This window comes from Kogia breviceps, chromosome 12 (assembly GCF_026419965.1).
Source record: "Kogia breviceps isolate mKogBre1 chromosome 12, mKogBre1 haplotype 1, whole genome shotgun sequence".
Lineage (NCBI taxonomy): Eukaryota > Metazoa > Chordata > Mammalia > Artiodactyla > Physeteridae > Kogia > Kogia breviceps.
In genome coordinates, this window is record NC_081321.1 from 96,566,055 (window position 1) to 96,585,392 (window position 19,338).

Below are 19,338 nucleotides of genomic sequence, written 5' to 3' on the forward strand. Positions count from 1 at the left end.
TTCCTGTCTTTCTGAAGAGAAGGTTTAACTCACCAGAAGTCCAAATCTAATTTCTTGGTCTACATTCATTACATTTTATGAAGGTTAGAAAAAAAAAAATAGTTGCAGAACCTAAAACCCACATCTCCTGACATCTTACCACCATGGCAAGCTTACAAACTTCTACCTCTGTAAGAGTTTTATAACTTTTTCCTCATAAGTTACAACAAAAATGTAAGTTAACGTGTGGTTAACTGTTTACAGTTTAAGTAACTATAAGGTTTTAAAAAGGCCACACAAAACACAAGGTCATAATTCAAATACCAACATAGAATAAATTGTTTAGTTTTGGAAATTCCAAATAATCAATCTTTACAGCCATATAAAAGTGTCTACCTATGTGACAGGCCTGATGTTTACAAGAAAAAGTCTACCAATACATCTCCAAAGTCAGCATTATGAGCATACCTCCCAATGCTGTGACCCTTTTTGAAACTGTTTGCACTGAATGAATAAAAAAGAGGTCCAAGAAAGACATATTACACCACATTAGGCACATGTCCTTCAAGCATCCCAGTACTAGAAATTTAAGACAAGTAAGACCAACATCTGAGGTTGGTCCAGAAGGACTAGCCAGTCAAAGGGCATGGCCTAAGGCCCTCACACACCATAAAATCAGTGAAACTGACTGGGGTTCTTCAGCATCTGAGAGAAAACATCCAGCTCCCATTAAGGAATAAATTGGGGATGGGGATGCAAATAATTAGTGCACCCTGAGGTGACAGTTAACTCCACTAGCACACCACTTCACAGGCCATATTATAGAATTCCACTTTATCCCTACTCTGAGAATACTAAAGCTGGAAATTTCAAAAGTTAGCCGAACACCAAATATCCCTTGAAAGAACTTTAAATAAGATCCCTCCACAGTACCCTGCAGAGAAAGATCTTGGAACTCCTAGGAGCCAACCAACACACACCGACCCAAACACACATTAGCCACAACTCCAAGTAGTCAGATGTTCTCTGAAAATCCTTTTTCCTGATAACTCCTTCTTGCAAAGAGAAAAAATACAAGGCACATTCAGCATAGGCTAGAATATTTCTGAGAAGCACAGACCAGCATCTGGGATTTGAGGCTGACCTGCACCCCGACCAAGTCTTACACTCTGTTGGAGAAGGAACAGGCTGAAAAAGAAAAAGTGAGACAGAGGCTTTTAAAAGCCAGGAAAGGGGGGCTTCCCTGGTGGCGCAGTGGTTGAGAGTCCGCCGATGCAGGGGACACGGGTTCGTGCCCCGGTCCGGGAAGATCCCACATGCCGTGGAACGGCTGGGCCCGTGAGCCATGGCCGCTGAGCCTGTGCGTCCGGAGCCTGTGCTCCGCAACGCGAGAGGCCACAACACTGAGAGGCCCGCGTACCGCAAAAAAAGAAAAAAAAAGAAAAAAAAAAAAAAAAAAAAAGCCAGGTAAGGGACAGCCTGCATTTCTCAGGAAGTCGCTTATGACTAAAACAAAAGCACAAGATGGGGGCGGGGGGGGGACTACCTAAAACCCCTGTAATGTTTGACCTGAAGGAGAGCCTTCACTGAATGGATGAAAAAACTGGAGCCTTGGAGAGGTAGGTAACTTGGCCAGGGTTACAGTTTATTTGGTGGTAAAGCTGGAAGTAGATTTCTGGACCTCCAAGTCGAACTTCAGTGCAGTTTCCCACTTCACCAAGCTGCCACCCCATTTAAGACGTTTTATAAAACTCCTCACTGAGGCAGTTAACATAAGGGTCCAATTATCATTCAAAGATCTGTCTGTTAGATAATAGCTCGAAAATTCCATGCATTTTACAGCATTTATCAGAGTTATCTAATCTTCGAGGGGGAAAAAAAGTAAAGAGGAAAGGGGAAAAAAAAAAATCCCAATTTCTATCTGTTCCCTAAGGGCAAACTAAAGGGTTGCAGACAGTGGTAGTATCCACAACCACAAAAACAGGCAATAATCCCCACCCACGGGCCCAGGAAGGCGGCCCCTCCTCTGCACCGCCCACCCTCCGCAACTCAGTAAATTCCACTCCCATCCAGGCGCACGGGAGATGTTCCACCTCCCGCCGCTGACAGAGCGGGCTGGGCCGCATCGGCCACTCTCCTTTCACCACCACTTTCCCCCACCCCAAAAAGGACCAGAAGCCTAGAGCACCACCGGGTCCCCAAACGAGCGTTCGCTCGCACACGGGGACCACCAGATCAAACACCCCGCCCTGCTCACGGCGGCGGGGGAGGGGGAGAAAACCCCACGCAGGAAGTGTGTCCCGCGCTCCACTCGCCGCCCCCAGGGCCGGGACCTTGCGCCCTGCCAGCCGGTACCTGCCCTCCGCCGCCAACAGGCGAGAAGCAGCCGCGTCCACATGGCTTCAGGTGTCCACATGGCAATAAACGGGCCCCCGGCCCTCCCGTGGCAGGAGGACGCTAGCTCCGCTCCCGCCCGCTAGCCCGGCCCTCAGTCCGCCCGCCTCACCCCCAGCGAAGCGGCGAGAGACGCGGGATACCCGGGGCTGCCAGGGACCCCGGGGCGGGCAGCGCTGACCCCGCCGATCCCCGGGAGCCGCCCGCTCACATCCGCCGCCTTTGCACCCGAGGCCGCGACGAGCAGGTACCTTCCCCCGGCACCCTCAGGCCAGGACCGGTGCCCAAGCCCGACTACACTTCCAGGCCGGCCCGAGACCCCTCAGCGCCCTGATGCCAGGCCGGACCCTTTCCCCTCAATGCCCCGAGGCCAGGGCAGGCCGCTCCTCTCTGCACTCCCGGGTCGGGCCGGGCAGGGACAGTCGCCTCAGCAAACCGAGTCCCGGCCTCGGAGTCCTGGGGCTCAGCACTCCCAGGTCGGGCCGGGCAAAGACCTCTGCCCCCAGCCCCAGAGGCCAGACACCCGGCCTGGCCCTAGCTCCTCAACCCTGACCTCTGCCCCTCCCCCTCAGGCCCGGGCAGCGGTTACCTGTGGGAACCCCCCGCCCGGTCCCTCGGCCTCGGCCGGGGGCGGGAGGGGAGGGAGCGGCGGCGGACGGCGCTGCGCGGGGTGGGGGTGGGGGAGCCTCCGCCGCCTCCAGCTCGGGCGCCGGGGTCGGCGGCGGGGCGGGCCGGGGCCGCGGCCCCTGGAGGCTCGCTCCGGCCCGCGCGCTCGCTCCCCGGTCAGGCGCGCCTCAGGGCGGGCTCTCCTGGCGGAGGCCGCGGCCGCCTCGCAGGGGCCGAAAGCGGCTCGGCTCGGGGTTTTTTCTCTCCATTCTCCCAACACACAGGAAATAACAGAGCGTCAGGTGACGGTTCGCGGCCAATCGAGAAGCTCCGGGCCGCGGCGCGCGGGCGGGCGGGAGGGCGCGCGGCGGGGGCGGGGCGGCAGGGGGCGGGGCCGGCGGGCGCGCGCGTGCCCACCCGCGTGCGGCGGCGCCGAGGCCTGTGCGCGCCGGGCCGCAGGAGACATCCACCCCGCAGCCGGGGTCGCGCGGGTGTACCCTCGGCGGCCGTGGGGTGCGTCGCGCGCGTCTCGCTGCTCGATCAGTGCCATCTTGGCCCACAGCTCCCGGCCGTCCTGGGAGTGGCCGCGAGCCAACTTTCTGGGGAGTTGGTGGCCCGGAATCTCTCCTTGGGATTTCTGGAGTTCCCTGGAGCCGCCAAAGCCAGAATCGCGTCTCTGTCAGCCTTGGGGAGCCCGCGGGCGAGGGCCCACTCTCCTCCCCATAACCGGTTTAGTGGTGCCGGCTCCTGCCCGCCTAGCGCCCACCCGGCCCTCAGGCCTAGTGCCCTCAACACCTCCGCCCTTTGGCGCCCCGTGTCCTTGGATGAATGACTTGGGCCCTCTTGGGACTCAGTTTCCTCCTTAATACAAGCAAGGAGTGGGAAGGCCCACCAACCTCACATGTAAAATAGATGCTCACCAAACGCCAGCCGCCTTCGCCTGAGGCGGCATTAAAAAGCTGCCATGCCTGGCTGACTGGACCCAGGGTCCAGAATTAATTTGGAGATAAGGTGGAGGATTTGCGGTGCCAAGGCCTCGGGCTGTTCCCAGCCTTATTTTTTTTTTATTTTTTTTTCTTTTCTGTACGCGGGCCTCTCACTGTTGTGGCCTCTCCCTTTGCGGAGCGCAGGCTCCGGACGCGCAGGCTCAGCGGCCTTGGCTCACGGGCCCAGCCGCTCTGCGGCATGTGGGACCTTCCCGGAGCGGGGCACGAACCCGTGGTCCCCTGCATCGGCAGGCGGACTCTCAACCACTGCGCCACCAGGGAAGCCCCCCAGCCTTCTTTTGCAAATCTCATGTATGTTTTATGGAGCAAAGGAATGGTTGACATTATTTTTCTTTCTTCTTCTTCTTTTTTTTTTTTTTTAAAGAAAATCTCGGTTGTAAAACAGCCAGAGATGTTTGTGCCGCCTGACCCACTGCTATCAAAAGTGAGAAGACCAGTGAGGCTAGGTTGTGCTTGGAGTGTTTGTGATCCTCCCTCTGGCTCAGCCAGAGACCTGGCCAAATTCTCTCCCCACTCCGGGCCTCGGTTTCCCGCTGGTACGATGGGAAGGAGAAGAGTGTGGACTGGATGTCCCTAACGTTGACTAAAATTGCTGACTCTAAATTAGACCCCGTCTGCCCTAGATGTTAAGGGAGTATGTGGCTTCCTTTCCTGAAGCAACCCAACTTGGAAGTAAATTGGAACTGGAAGAAGAGGGTAGCAGATGGAGGCTGATAGGAACCAGGTGTGGCCTGGGGACCCAGTTTCAGTATATCTGAGGTCCATAGCTCTCCAGGGCCTGGCTCTACCGTTTCACCTCTCACCCCACCTAGACAGAGACATTAACGCTTTGCCTTGCCTTGGGCCACGCAAAGAGGGTCCTCCTGGCTGTAGCAGCACCTGCCCCCAGCAAAGGGATCTAAGGCAGGGCCTGAGTTGGTTCTGGCACCCCAGGAGGACCTTGTGGCAGGGGAAGGCAGTGATTTCTCCTGGCTTCTGTCCAATCACACAAAGTGGGGGCCGGCTCCAATGTGGGTCAGGGCTATTCTTGGAGACTTGATTCCCCAGCACCTCCTGCATGCCAGGCAGGGTGCCCGGTCTCTTCCGGGGCAGAGCTGAACAGGCCGCCAAGCCCTGCCCTCTGGCTGTTCCCATTGTTCTATGAGTTTCATTTTCAAATTCTTTGGCACCAAGACTCAAAAGGCCAGTGCTGGCTTCTGCTCGAGTCCCAGCTACAAAGGGTAAGAGGGAACTCTCAGCACAGACCCATGTTTTCTGGACAAACACAGAAAGATGCATGAGAGCTTCCACTTGGTGTTGGAAGCACCCTCAGTTTCTTGAAAAACTTCATGAAGAAAAGGGAAGCCCATTTCCTTAGAGTCTCCTGCCCCATCGTTCTTCCCTTCCTTTCCCTTCTTCCTCAGCTCATTCGGGTCTCAGACTCGGGGACCAGAACGTGAAATGGATGGCGACAAGCCATGCAAAGCCTCATGCAGAAGGGAAGGAATGCAGACAGATAACTGAAGTCCAGGCTCTTGTTTGTTCCTGCCTCCTGTCCTGAGACTGACCCTACAGCCCCCTCCCCATCCCTTTGGACCCTGCTGGAACAATGGCTACTTAACCTCCACCTGGAAACTTCCCCAGTCCTAGGGTCAGGCCAGCCTGGACCTCTTCACCCCAACAGCCACCTTCCCTTTCAGTACCATTTGGAAAAAGGACATGTGTGGGCATTATGACCAACAGATAGATTTGAGTTACGCTTGGGCTCTGTGGCCCTGGACTAGTCACTTCACCTCTCTGAACCTTGGTTTCCTCAGCTGTAAAATGGGGATAATATGACCTCACTCATAAGGTATTATGGGAATCTAAAGAGAAATGCATTAAAAATTCAGTACAGTACCAGGCACACATTAGCAATAGCTACAGTTCTATGATGTGGACATACAAGCAGACTGAGGTTCAGAGAGGTTAAGTCACTGCTCAAGATCCCATAGTGGCCAGAGCACAATAACTGGGAGCTCCCTCCTCTTTGATCACATTAGTGTCTTCTATTGTTCTCTCACTGTCTCATCTGTGAGAATCCTGTTTTTCTTTCTTTTTTGAATTTTACAATTTTATATTTTAATACAGCAGGTTCTTATTAGTTCTCCATTTTATACATATTAGTGTATATATGTCAATCCCGAGAGAATCCTGTTTTTCCTACCACAGTTTAAGAAAAGGACAGTAGATTAGTTGGGGTTTTTTTTGTTTTTGTTTTTTTCTCTCTCTCTTCTAGCCCAGTCCACTCAAAAAATACATACTGAATTGAATCAGTGTTTACAATTCCAGAAGCAATATTAATCCTTTCCCTCCTCCTCCAGCTCCGAGATGGCTTTTGGAAACCCTGTGTCAGTCCCTTTATTACAAACTCCTCTGCCCTCCTCCAGGCGCCTGGGCCACTCCGGGATTACAAATGGAGCCTTCTGCCTCTAGGTCACTGATTCCGCTACCATCTGTCAGCATGGATTGACTGAGGAGACTGGCCCCGCTCGGCCCGATCAGTGACTTGTGCGAAGTGAGCTGGGCTGTCAGTGCCTTCAGCGGCGGGCGGATGTCCTTCCTCTCTCTCGCTGGCTCTCTTGAGCACAAGTACCGCCCTCACCTTTATCCTTCAGTGGCCCCAGCTCTCCTTCCTCTTGGGAGGGGCCTCCTGCTAACTCTAGCACGCCCAGAGGGAGGCCTCCTGGAACTCCTGCTCAGTCCTCCAGGAGAAAACTTACCCAAAAAAGCCTCTGCTTAACAGAGTGGGGAACCCTCCCCCAAGCATCCGGCAGAGCCTGTCCCAAGCCAGGCACTTTTCCCACGCACAGCACAAACATAAGGGTGGCCTTCCTTCCACACAGAGCACCTGCTGTGTGCTGGGCTGTAAACCCCGATGGAGGGAACATAGGGCCTCAGAATAAGTCTTTCTGGGGCAAGGGCAGGGCAGGCTCTAAGGCTAAGGGAGTGGGGAGGAATACCAAGCCTTAGCCACGTGGGGGCAGCCACTGCAGGTCCCAGGAGGGCTGTGTGCAGCGCAGGGCTGCAGAGGTGGGGGGGGGGGGGGTGTCCTACAGGGCCTTGTATCTGTGACCCACTTGGCATGAACTGGTTCCACAGGGTCTCACAGTGACCTCTGCTCAGGAGATTTGCCCCTCAACCCTGCCTTCCACCTCATTCCTCCAGGGCCCAAGTTGTGGCTCCCTCCTCAGCTCTCACTGATCACGCCGGGCTGTCTGTGCCTGTGTCTGCCTCTCCCGCAGGACCGTGAGCATTCACAGGGCAGACGCCTCTGCTTCCCTCGGGTCTCTGGCGTCCTCTGAAGGGTAAGGCACCATAACCATAAAAATGGTTACACTGCGTGTCTGTAGCGACATGACGAGGTTGGTACTGTTCTCATCCCCACTTTACAAACGGGACGACTAAGGGGCAGAGAGTTGAACAACTCGTCCCAAGTCACACAGCATGCAAGAGGCCAAGCTGGGATTTGAACCCAGGTCTTTAGAGGTTGCACTCTTAACCACCAAGTTTCCCAGCACTGGGTAAGCACTGGAAAGATGGATGGACACAGACAGTTGGTGGGTCCCAAAGTCTGCAGGCGGATAGGGAAACAGACGTGAGGGGACAGCAGGGTCGGCACCAGTCTCTCCCCACGGGTAACACAGTAAAGCCCTGGAGACTGGGCAGTTTGCAGGCGTTGGACCCTCAGACCCCAGGCCTGGAAGACCCAGGCCTAACGGACAAGCAGCAGGAGACGTGCAGCACGCACTCGGGACGGAGATGCAGCCGAGCAACGGGAGGCCCCTGCTGCCTGGCCTCACAGAAGATCACCCTTCAGCCCACTCAACACCCCTGCCACCAGTGCCTCACGTCTCCCTGGGAAGTCCCTGGCATGGTGGCCCAGCACAGGTCACGGAACCGGGGGTGTAGCCTGGTCTCACTGATCTGTGTCCTTTAGCAAATCATCCAATGGCTCTGCTCAGTTTCTTCATCTGGACATTGGAATGCGTGGGAGGAGGGGCCGAGTGGTCTGCCTGCCTCCAGGAAGCCGGGTCCCTCACCTGGCTGACCCCATTCACTGCTCCCAACAACCGTGGGAGGCAGGGATTGTCATCTTCATTGTGCAGAACAGGAAATGGACACACAGAGAGGTTAAGAGACTTGCTGGAGGTCACACAGCTAGCAAGCAGCAGAGCTGGTTTGAACTCAGCCTTCTGGCCCCCGCGCCCCCACGGAGTCACTTACAGCAGTGCAGAGTGTTAAAGTGAAGACGGAATGATCTAACAATAGCAGTGACAAAGCCACGTCTAAGCACTTCACCTGCTCTAACTTGCTTAATCCTTACAACAGCTCTCCAAGGTGGGTACTATTATTACCTCATTCTGCAGATGAGGAAACTGAGTCACCGAACAGCTAGGCAGAGTTGGAATCTGAAACCAGGCAGGTCAGGCTGCAGAGCCCCTGCATCGCTTTATCACAAGAGAACAATAGGGAGGCTCCTTTCCATTGGGATTATTTCTGCTTGAAAGCTCAAGACTTTTAGCCCCATCACTGTTGGGCTCCACGGGAAGGCAGTGCTGCATGCTGAGGCATGCTGGGAAAAGACTTTGTTCCATCCTGCTTTGTTGACATGCTCTTCATTTTAAGCCTGAAACCCCAGCTTCCTGTGAAGAATTCAAACCGTGGAGAAAAATGTGGCCATAATACAGCCACTACTTCCTGCGCCTCCAGTGTTCCCTGAGCTTGGGGCTCCGTGTGTGTCCTCACACTTAACCTTCACAACACCCAAGTAGCCCCCGCTTCACAGCTAAAGAAACTGAAGCCCAGAATTGCTAACAAGATGCCCAAAGGCACACAGCTGCTAAGTAGTAGATCTGAGACTTGTCCCCAGGTCCTTCTTGAGAATCCTGGCTCTTCTGACCACAACAGCTGCACTCCCATGGGGTGCGCGGAGGTGGGTCCTGTTTGCTGGGCTTTGAGGGAAATGCTGCTGCTCATCTTCCGCCACAGGCTGGTCCCTCAGTGTCACAATTCCTGGGCCACAGGGAAAGCACCAGGACACAGGTGTGAGAAGTGTGGACATCAATGTCCGCTCCACTCCATCTCTCCCTCCAGTGATTTGAGAATGGCTCCCCTGCCACCAAGGTGGTTGTCTTCTGGAAGCAGTCATGCCCTGTGAGGTTCCTCATCACTGCCCTGCATCTCCCCGGGAGCTCACAGGATAACTCCAAGGCACATGTGTGATTCCGGGGAAACAGAAAGCAGCAGAGTCAATGGATTCTCCAACTCCCAACTGGTCTTGTTGATTGCAGCCTCTTTTCCCGGCCCACCCATCCCTGCAGCAAACTCATTACAGTTTCCAGAAGCCAGCTTTGACCCTACTACCCCTGGCTCAAAGGTTGTTGGTGGGCCCCAAGGAGCTTCAGAATTCAAGTAAATTCTCATGCACCTGGAACACAAAGCCCTCGCCTGGCCCCAGCCACCTCTCCGAGCTTCTCTCACACGCCCTCTTCTGCTTCTGTGCCAAACCAAATGGGTTGTGTCCCTACCATGTGCCTGTCTGCTACCCGAAGCAGGAAGCCCTTCTCTGTTCCTTACAGAGTGAAATTATACCCTCTTTCAAGTCTTACGCAAATGCCACTGCCTCCACGAAGCCTTACCTTAATACTCAACATAAATTCACCCCACAGACATTGAATGAGCCCCTACCATATGCCAGGCATTGAGCCCAAGGGTCCCTGTTATCATGGAGCTCACAGTGCCATAGGACCATTAGAGCAAACAAATGATCACATAAATACTCATCTGGTAACAGCCATGAAACACATTAGTAAGAAAGTGGGCAAGTGCACAGAGGGTGTATAATGGGACCCTGGGTCTTGGGGATCCAGGACATTTGAGCTGAGACCTGAAGGACAGATAGGTGTATAATGGGACCCTGGGTCTTGGGGATCCAGGACATTTGAGCTGAGACCTGAAGGACAGATAGGAAGTGGCCATATGATGAGGATGGAAGAGAGCTCCAGGCAGCGGGCACAGCACAGGCAAAAGCCCTAAGGCGGGAGGGAGCGAGTAGATTTCCAGGAATGGCAAGGAGGCCAGTGCGATTTCAATGAAATGAGTAAGCTGGAGATGCAGTTGGAGCGAGACAGTGCAGACCACGAAAGGCTTGGGGACTTTATCCCAAAGGCAAAAGGGAGAACCGCTGAAGGATTCTGAACAGAGAAAATAATCAACATTCATTTATAAATGATCCTGCCCCGTGGCTGAGTGTCTCCTGAAAAGCCTAGGCTTTGCGTCCAGCCACCCCCGAACCTTGGCTGTCTGGCTGTTTGGGGGGTGAAGTTTTCAAAGCCCTCCTCCTGGACTGAGCTCTCGAGGGCAGGGCTGACCTCCGGTTCTCCCGCATCATCCTCAGCATGTAGAGCTGCTCCAAAAACATTTGTGAAACGAACTAACAGATAAGACAAGACACTTACCAGCATTTCCCCCGGAAGAGGCCAGGCTGCCTGGGGGGCCTTCCACGTTCTCTGGAAATCACAAAATTCAAGGGTTTTAGTGAGGTCACTACTCAGGGAGCCCTTGATAGTAGAGCCGGCATCCCATGGATGCCCGCACCCAGGGCCAACATGACACGGCACGGGCATGTGCCCGTGACTGTATCCTGAATGACCAGAAACAGAACCAGAAGATCCCAACAGCTGTTAAGGTGCTTTCGAGTTTACAAAGCACATTTCACAAGCAGCCTCACACAGGGTCAACCCTCTCGGGTGGATACAGTTGCTGCCCTGTTTTACAGATGAGGAAACTGAGGCCCAGACAAGGGAGGGTCTCTGGCAAGTCATCCCAAAGCCAAGACTAGAGCCTGACAACAGTTCAGGCTACTTATGGCTCCCATGGGGTTACGAGAGCTTTCCGGAAATTTCTTTAAAAAATGTTTGAAAGTGACATATTTCATCAGGGTGTCTGTCAGCCAGCAGTGGGAGCCAACACACCAGTTCTCACAGGCTGGCCCCCTGCATGTGTCAAGGCTGACACTCAGCCCCAGGCCCTGAGGCTGGTGGCTTAGCCCAGGGCACAGGGCGGGCCTGAGTGATGACTCCTCGGCTCCCTGGGCTTGGTGCTGGCACAAAGCGGGTGCTCGGGAGACTCTGAGTGTTCTCCAGGGCAACCTGAGCTGATTTGAGGGATAACAATAGAGAACACTCCTACGGGGTACCAGGAACCATGCTAAGTGAGTTACCCGCGTGAACTCAGGTCACCCTCACAACAAGGCTAGGAGGTGGGTACGCCAGTTACCCCGAGTCATGTGTGTGGAAACTGAGGCTCAGAGCAATAGCTAATGAGCCTGGGATCCCACAGCCAGGCAGTGGTAGAGCTGTGATTTGAACCCTTGAAGCAACCCCACGCCCCGGCTGACTGAAGGTGGCCAGAAACCCGGGCATCCTCAAGGACTGTGACCGCGTGGGGCGCCCCTCCTCCTCACCCCTGATGGCCGTCACTCCCACTCCCACTCCCCGGATATCCTGTGTGGGCGAGCAGTGACAAGCTGGCATGGTAACTGCCTCATCTCCCCAGCCTCCCCTGCCCTCACCCCGTGGTCTCTGGCCCCCCTTTACTCATCCTGCCACCTTTGAGCTCCCGCCCCAGCTCCGTTTTGGTGGTAGGTGGGGTGTACAAAAGAAAGGGAGGGCAGAGGGCAAGGCTACCTCGAGAAGGCTCTGTAAGCTCTGGGGCCTCAGCTTTGTCACCTGCAGAATGAGGACATCAACAACGCCCGCCACGGAGGGCTGCACCCACACAAGTGCTTGATGCATGACCTCGCACCTGAGTGCTGGTTCCAATTATTCTGGCCTCAGATACCCCTTGAGGGGGAATCACTCGTCCCCGTGAGCAGGCAGGGCTCAGGGAAATACGGTGCCCACGGTCGCCCAGCGTCCATCCCCCAGCGCAGCACAGCGGAACAAGGAGTGAGCGGTCTGTCGGACTCTGGAGCGTGAGTGGAGGAGAGGAGGGAGGGTAAATGAAACGTTTGGGTCTTCCACGCAACTCAGCGTCACAATGCCAGGTGTGGGCTGGATTTGGCTCCCGAGTCCTGTATCCGCCCACTCCCAAGGCTCTCCCCAAATGGTGCACATCGAGTGGTGTTGGGGGGAGTCCTGTGCCCTCCTGGGAGCCACTATCTTGCTGGACCCTCTCGGCCCCCCTTCCCCAGCCCAGGTGAGGTGTGCTGGTGGGGACAGGAGGAGCAACCGCGGGCTGACTGCAGAATAAAAGGGAAGAAGGCATCCTTTCCGGAAAAATCAATGGACAGGTGTGACCACCCAAGTCACAACCTACACGGGAGCCATCCAAGAAAATCAAAGAGACGAGAGAATTGCCACCCCTTACGGCAGCTGAGAGAGGTGAGCGCGCCCGATCCCCCATCAGACCGAGAGGAAAACTGAGGCCCAGGGCGGGGCCGTGACTGGTCCAGGGCCCCACGGTATGTCTGAGGCTCTGCCACGTGTGAGGGGTGTGTCCAGCCCCCGGTGGCCCGTTTGCAGTGGTGGGAGGGCCCTTGTGGTCCTCACGCCTCACAGCCCAGCCGTCGTCCAGTTCCCTCTGGTCTTGCCCACATTACCAAGGGTGTCCGTTTAGCCTCGCGCAGAAAACACCCAATCTCCGAGGCTCTTCCCTGCATGCTTTTGGCTTCTGGGGTGCCCTACCCCCACCCCCCACCCTCACATGTTAGGCAGAGTGAGGGGAGACTGTATTCAATAAGCTGCTACACAGTTGTGCAATTAGAACAGAGCCTGCCTGACTCGCAGTAAGTGCTCATAAATGTTAGCTTTTTTTTTTTGGCCGCGCCAGGCGTCTTGAGGGATCTTTGTTCCTCAACCAGGGATCGAACCCGGGGCCCTCGGCAGTGAAAGCACGGAGTCCTAGCCACTGGACCGCCAGGGAGTTCCCGATGTTAGCTATTATTACTAGGCACGATTATCCTGGCCCACAGACACTAGATGCTAGAGCCTTCACTCTCCTGCGCTGACTTTTCTTTGAGCTAACAGTTGTTGAGTGCTCTCCGGGAGCCAGGCTCTGGGCCGACTGCTCTGTGAGAGTTAGCTCGCCTAATCTTCACCACAGCCCTGTGACTTAGGTACTATCATTACCCCAGGAAACCAAGGCTCAGAGAGGGCAGGTGAGCTGCCTGAGGCAACACAGCTGGTAAATGGCACAGCCAGGGTTGAACCCAGGCAGCCTGGCTCCCGCCATGAACTGGGGGGGGGGGGGGGGGGGTAGCGGCCCTGATCTCTTGCAGGAGCTTCCAGTCACGTCAGGGTCCCAGGCAAGAGAAGCTGCTCCAGGAACCCTCACCCAAGTTGGGGACCAGGCATCTACTCTGATTCCCCAGCAATGTTGCCCCTGTCTCAGAGTGGGGCCTGGGCTGGCCCTGGATGCCAGAAGTCCTGAGACTCCAAATTAAAAGGAGACCCAGGCTGTCCAGGAATCCCAACACCACAAGGCCACCCTGAGAGGAGCTAGAACAAGCCAGCTTTGTGTGCAACCTGCCCACTCTCATCAAGTCAGGCTCTCCCTTCCTCCAGAACTGGCTCCCACTGCAGAGGGAAAGAGTTCCCTCTCCCCCTTCCCCTTCCTGGGCTTCAGCCACTCAAGGTGACTGGCCTGTTACACCTGTAGCTCTCTGCTCTTACCCTTCCTTCTGGTGGTACACCCTCCCCTGCCTTAGCCTGGCAAACTCCTACTCATCCTCCAAGACGTTCAAATGCCACCTCCTCTCTGAAGCCCCTCTTGATTGACCTGTCAGAATTCACAAGAGTACCCCAGGGAAAACTTTTTTTGTTGTGCCTCTAGGGTGCTGGCATAGCCAGCTCCTTCATAATCACAGCTGCAATTGAGCACCTGCTGTATACAGGTGCTGCACCTGCAATCTCCTTAATCCCTACAGCAAGCCTGCAGGTAGAGTTTACTACTACCAGGTCACTGCCTTTTAGAACTGCATCTCTGAGAGCTTAAGTAACTTGCCTAAGGTCGTATAGCTAGAAAGTGGCCAGGGAAGATTGCAACTCAGGGCTGACTCTGAAGCTCCTGGGGTCCATCAAATTGGGGGCATACAGAGGGAAGGGGCTTGCTGTGCTTCTTCCATCTATGTATGCCAGGAGGGTGGGCGTACGGCTCCAAGTGGGCAGGCTCTGTGAGCCTGGGCTGGGTGAAATGAGCTGACCGGCCAGTTGGAACCTCGACTGGTACTCCCAACACCTCTGAGAGAAGGGTCTCAAGCCCAGGCGGGGAACGGACCCAGCATCTTGGCCTTGAGGAGAGTCTATCCACTGTTCCTTCCTTTTCCATCTGATAAAGGAGGCTCCATGGGGCACCAGAGCCCCGCAGGCAAAGGCCAGGTGCTCCTCACACACAGCTCCCTGGCTCCTCTATGCAGGTTGGCTTGTGGGCCCAGGACCTGAAGGAAGTGCTGAGGTGGATGAGCGAGCCGGCCAGCAGTTTCCAAAGGGACATTAGCCACATGAGGCTCTCCTGCTTGGGGCAGATGTCCCGGTCACAGGCATAGCTGTGGCTTGTCCCTACATGTCAGGCTCTGTGGGGGAAAATCCCCTTCCGGTGGGTTTGCCCAAAGGAACTGAGCCCATCACCCCTTCCAGGGTGTGAGGCAGGGTGACTGGCTGGTCCATCCTGGTGGCCCACCTTCCTGGGGTATCAGCGGGTCTGGATCTGCTCCCCTAGCTTCCAGGCACACACCCACTCTGTGCTCAGCTCTGGGCGGGTGCTGGGAACACTGAGAGGATGCCTTAAAAATCCTGTACCCAAGAGCCTGACAGTGACCACACCTCTCACAGCACTGTGAGAGGGGGCATGGGGATGGGCAGGGCGCAGGCCCCCAGACCATCCAGGCTGAGGGCAGGGAAGGCTTCCTGGAGGAGGTTAACTGAATCCAAAAGGACTTGACCAGGCAGAAGAGGCGGTGAGGTCCAGGTGAGGAACCAGATCCTGGGGAAGGAGGGCTAGAATGAGGGCTACAGCCTGAGGCCTAGTGTGTGACAGGCTGGACCCAGAGGGCCTTCCCCTGACCCTCCACCTGAGGTGGGCTCCTGCCTCGGCTTCTCAGCTCAGATGTCTCCATCCCTGCTGGGGCCTGAGCTATGGCCTGGCCCTACTAAAGGCCCACTCTCTGTGATCTCTGGAGACCTCCTTCAGAGACTGACTACCTCTGTACCTGCCACTGCTCCTGCCTGAGCCCTGCTGCAGCCCAGAGCCTAGAGCTGCGGTCGCTTCCCGGCCCAGGTCAGGCTCAAGCCCTCTGCCCTCATGTGCCCGTCAGAGGAGACAAGGTCCTGGGACACCTTGCCAACACCAGCCCGGCCACAGAACCCGTTGCCACCCTCCTGCAGCCGGGGGCAGGCCCATCTCTGGCCTTGTATCTTCGAACCCCATCTGAGCCTCAGTCCCTGGCTCTCTGTCTCTGGTTACCCTTGGGAAGCAGCTGTGGGCAGAAGTAGCCTTCTGAGACCTCAGGCCGCCCAGGCTAAGAGAATGACAGGACCGTGACCCTGGCTGGGGACGGAGAGACCTTGCAGGGAGGCAGCCAAGATGGGGCAACGGCTGGAAGTCAGGAGAGCAGCCTGGGCTTCCTGCAGACTGAGGAGGGGGCTGGTGTGCCAGAGAGGAGGGAGGACCAGCTCCTCCCCGCCATGCTGGCCTGTCTGTCTCCAGCACTTCACTGTAAAAATAAATGGAAAAAGCACACACCAGACAGAAAAGAGGGAGGAAAAAAAACAAAACAAAACCCCAAACCGCCCCACATGGGCTCCCTCAGCGGGTTTGGGCCAAGGCCTTGGCCTGGGTTACTTGCTGCTGCTTTTCCCGGGAAGCTGCTGGTGCCAAATTTGCATTTACCACAAACAGAGACAACACAATGTCATAATCCTTCTCCTGTCACTCTCCCCTCTCTTCCTCCTCCCACCTCAGACACGCACGCTAACACAAAATGACGGCTCCCTCGACAGCCTGAATGAGCAAAGCCCTCGATCTGCCTCTTAATTGCTGGCGTTCCTCTCCGGCCCGCGCTCCGTGCCCCTCGCCCAACTTGCAGCAGACCACCCACTGCCCCCTCCTTTGTCCCGAATCACCGCTGACAAATGGGCTGCTGGAGGTGGAAGAATAAGCCTGGAAATAATGGTGGGGGGAGAAGCCAGCCCCTGCCCACCGCCCCCCCCCCCCGCCGGCCGCCTCTGCACCCTCACTGCCAGGGTCCCAGCCACGGAAGCTGGCTGGACCTCAGGCGACGGGGGGGCAGCGAGAGTGACTCAGCCCCTGGGACTCTGACCCGGAGCCCTGCCCTTCACGCCCCGGCCGCCGCGCTCCCAGAGCAGCCGTCCCTCCCCCCTCCTCTCCCGGCCACCCTCCCGGGCACCGCTCTCAACATCCCCCGCGCTCCCCTCCCGCCATCGCTCTTTATGGCAGTTTCAAAGCTGCAGCCGCCGCTCGAGCAGCTGCGGCCTTTGATGGGGACAAGGCAGTGAAGGCCGCCCGGGAGGCCCCCGCCCGCCCCTCCCCGGGAGCCTCGGGCCGGGCGGCGCGGCGCGGCAGAGCGCCCAGCCGGCACGCCTCGCACGCCAGAGCAAACTTTCGTGACCGGAGGGAGAGCCACGGCGCCTGCTGCGTTACCTTTGCAGCAGCATCCTTCCTGGCACTTGCTCCAGACCCCTCCAACAGCCCAGGGCGAACGGCCGGAGGAAAACAACTCCCGAGTGAGGCTAGGGAGGAGGGGAAAGGGAAAAAGGAGAAGGAAAAGGAAAGGGGGCAGTTTCTCGTCTCTCAGCCTCCTCGCAGCTCCTCCTGCCCGAGCCGGCAAGTGAAGTCACAGGGCCGGGGCGGTGACATCAGCCGAGCCTCTGACATCACGGCCCCTGACAGATCTCACCTCTGCAGGGTGGAGATGGAGGAGCAGCGGGGAGGAGGGGATGGATGGAGGAAGGAGGGGAGCACAGATTCCTCCATCGCCCTCAAATGCGGAGAGTGCGTGCCAGCATGGGGGGGGGGCAGGGGAGGGGAGGGGCGGGTGGCTCATCTCTGAAGAATATGTTTTATCTCTGTAGATAGGGGCGATTATGTGTCTATAATTGGCCCCCGAGTGAATGGCTTAAAAGGGCCGAACGTCCACCACAGGCAAGAATCACAGCTCACTGCTGTTCTTGGAGCCCAGTGGGTCAAGGCCAGTATGATGGGTCGTGAAGCACCTACTGTGTGCGGGAACTCGCACCCAGCATCTTGGTCGCAAACACCTGGTGTGGCTCGGAGAAGGAAGGGCCTCCCCAAGGTGGTGCAGAAGGAAAATGAGCTGGGATTTGAGGCAGGTGGCAAAGAGGGTGGGAAAGGGCCAGTCACGGCCAGCAAGGGGGCCCAGAGCCTGAAGGGCCAGCCAGGCAGCTTCGGGGCTTTTTGAAGCCTTTCACCGGCTGCAGGATCAAGGCCTCGGATTTGATTACTCAGCCTAGGCCCACCCCCAGAATGCAGCAGTCCCCATCACCCCAAATCCCATCTCCAGGGGTGGCAGCAGCAGGCAGCCTGCCCTCAGCATGTGGCTAGCAGCACCAGTTCAGTGGGCTGAGCACCCAGTACCACATGCAGTCCCAGCACCAGGCATTCATGCTGCCCCTCTTACTCCGTGGCAAAGCCTAAGAGGTAGGCACCAAAGCCCCATGTCACGGTGGGGAAACTGAGGCCCAATACGTGGTGGGACAAAACAGAGACCCAGGTGTCCAGTGCCTGGACTCCAGACCACGGCCAGATCCTTGGCCCTGCAGTGCCCTCGGCCTGAGCCTCCTACTCTACAGCTGCACAGACCATCCCCGATGCCCACCTGCTTTAGGTAAACCATGGGTGCTCTAGCCTCTGCCCTCAGATGAGACACCACACAACCCGCTCTACCGTGTTCCCTTTAGCTCAAGACCCCAGCCCAGGCCCCGCTGGGGCAATCCCACCGCAGCACCCTCTTCCCTGGCACCACGGAGCACCTGGGCTGCTGAACATCGGCTGCCCCTAAGTCGGCTCACAGCTTCATCGGAGCTCCTGGGCCTGGCACTGGGTGAGGGCCTACTAAGCGCCAGACTCCAGCTATCTCATTTCACCCTTCCCACATCCAGGATGTCAGGGTTAGAGGCCAGGAGACCGGGCTGCTCCCAGGGTCTGGAAAGTACTTCCCTTTCTCCCAGGCTTTCCCCAAAGCCTGGGGCCAACGTTCCCACCTCAGTTCTCAGGACTCCGGCCATGCTTTGCACCGGTCCTCCCCCCACCAGGACCTGACATGTTGCAAAATCCACACCAGGCACTCAGTAAAGCCTTGTAGTAAACTGACCCTAGTCACAAAAGATGTGCGCACAGGCGCAAACACCAGCGAGGAAACCCAGGAGAGACGCCTCCGTTCAGTTCCCTAAACAAACCACGCTTCCTCTGGTCTCCAGGCCTTTGCACCTGCTGTTCCGCTGCTTGGAACATCTCACCCCACCGTCACCCGTTCCCTGGCTACGTGAGGGTCTCAACTGAAACATCACTTCCTCCGAGAAGCATCTCCTGACCCCCAGGTCCAAGTGAGATGCGGCTTTCCATGTTTATCCCCCATCATAGCTCCTACCGAGCGTCCCGGGAGGAGGCAGGAAGTGGTGGAAAGGGATGGGGGCTCCAAGGCAGACTGCTCGGGTTCAAATCCCGGCTTCCCAACTCACTTACCGAGTGACTCTGGACAAGCCACCTGACCCCTCTAAGTCTGTTTCCTCCTTCGTGAAATGTGGGCAAGAACAGCAGTGCTGTTGAGGGGGTCTCAGCACAGTGCAGACCCTCACCAGATCCAGCAGAACTGTGCCTGCCTGTTCCCCCGCCGGCCTCCCCAGCCAGGCTGCTAAACAGGCCAAGGAGATGGGTCTGCTTCGCCTTCTGACCCCTGGCACAGTGCGTGCACACAGTAAGCATTCAATAAATAGGCACCAAGGAAACCAGGCAAGGTTGGTTGACACAGCGGATTGGAGAACTTTAATTCAGCTCGGCTGGCACCTGGTTTTAAATCTTGGCCCCCACCACTTCCTTCCTGTGTGACTGTGGGCAAGTTACTTCTCTGAGGCTCGTATGCTCCACCTGTAATATGGGTATAAGAACAGAACCTGCCTTATAAGGTTGTTGTGAGATTACATGAGAGAAGGGATGCGAAATGCTTAGACCAGTGCAGACTCGTAGCAGGAGCCGGATCCGTGTTAGATGCCATCCTTATTACCTTATGTGATCTGGGCCTGCGAGCTGCCACAGAGGACAGAGGGGAGTCTGAGAGAGACGTGGTGGAAGCGGG

At 56.5% G+C, this 19,338-nt stretch overlaps 1 protein-coding gene across 4 annotated transcripts in view; it reads right to left on the reverse strand.

The window, feature by feature from the left end:
• The window catches only part of TCF20 (transcription factor 20), a 167,681-nt gene that overhangs the window by 92,691 nt on the left and 55,652 nt on the right, over positions 1-19,338 (reverse strand). Inside the window, exons 1-2 of one of the 4 annotated variants that reach the window (XM_067010321.1) lie at positions 16,668-16,781; positions 10,466-10,516 (exon numbers count right to left, since the gene is read on the reverse strand). The exons of 1 other annotated variant lie outside the window; for it this stretch is intronic. In XM_067010321.1, the coding sequence (XP_066866422.1) occupies positions 10,466-10,471 (6 nt within the window). In that variant the 5' untranslated portion in view covers positions 10,472-10,516; positions 16,668-16,781. Of the gene's footprint in view, positions 1-2,962; positions 3,041-10,465; positions 10,517-16,667; positions 16,782-19,338 lie in introns of those variants that run through there. 2 more of the 4 variants (XM_059081019.2, XM_059081020.2) reach the window with 2 other exon arrangements.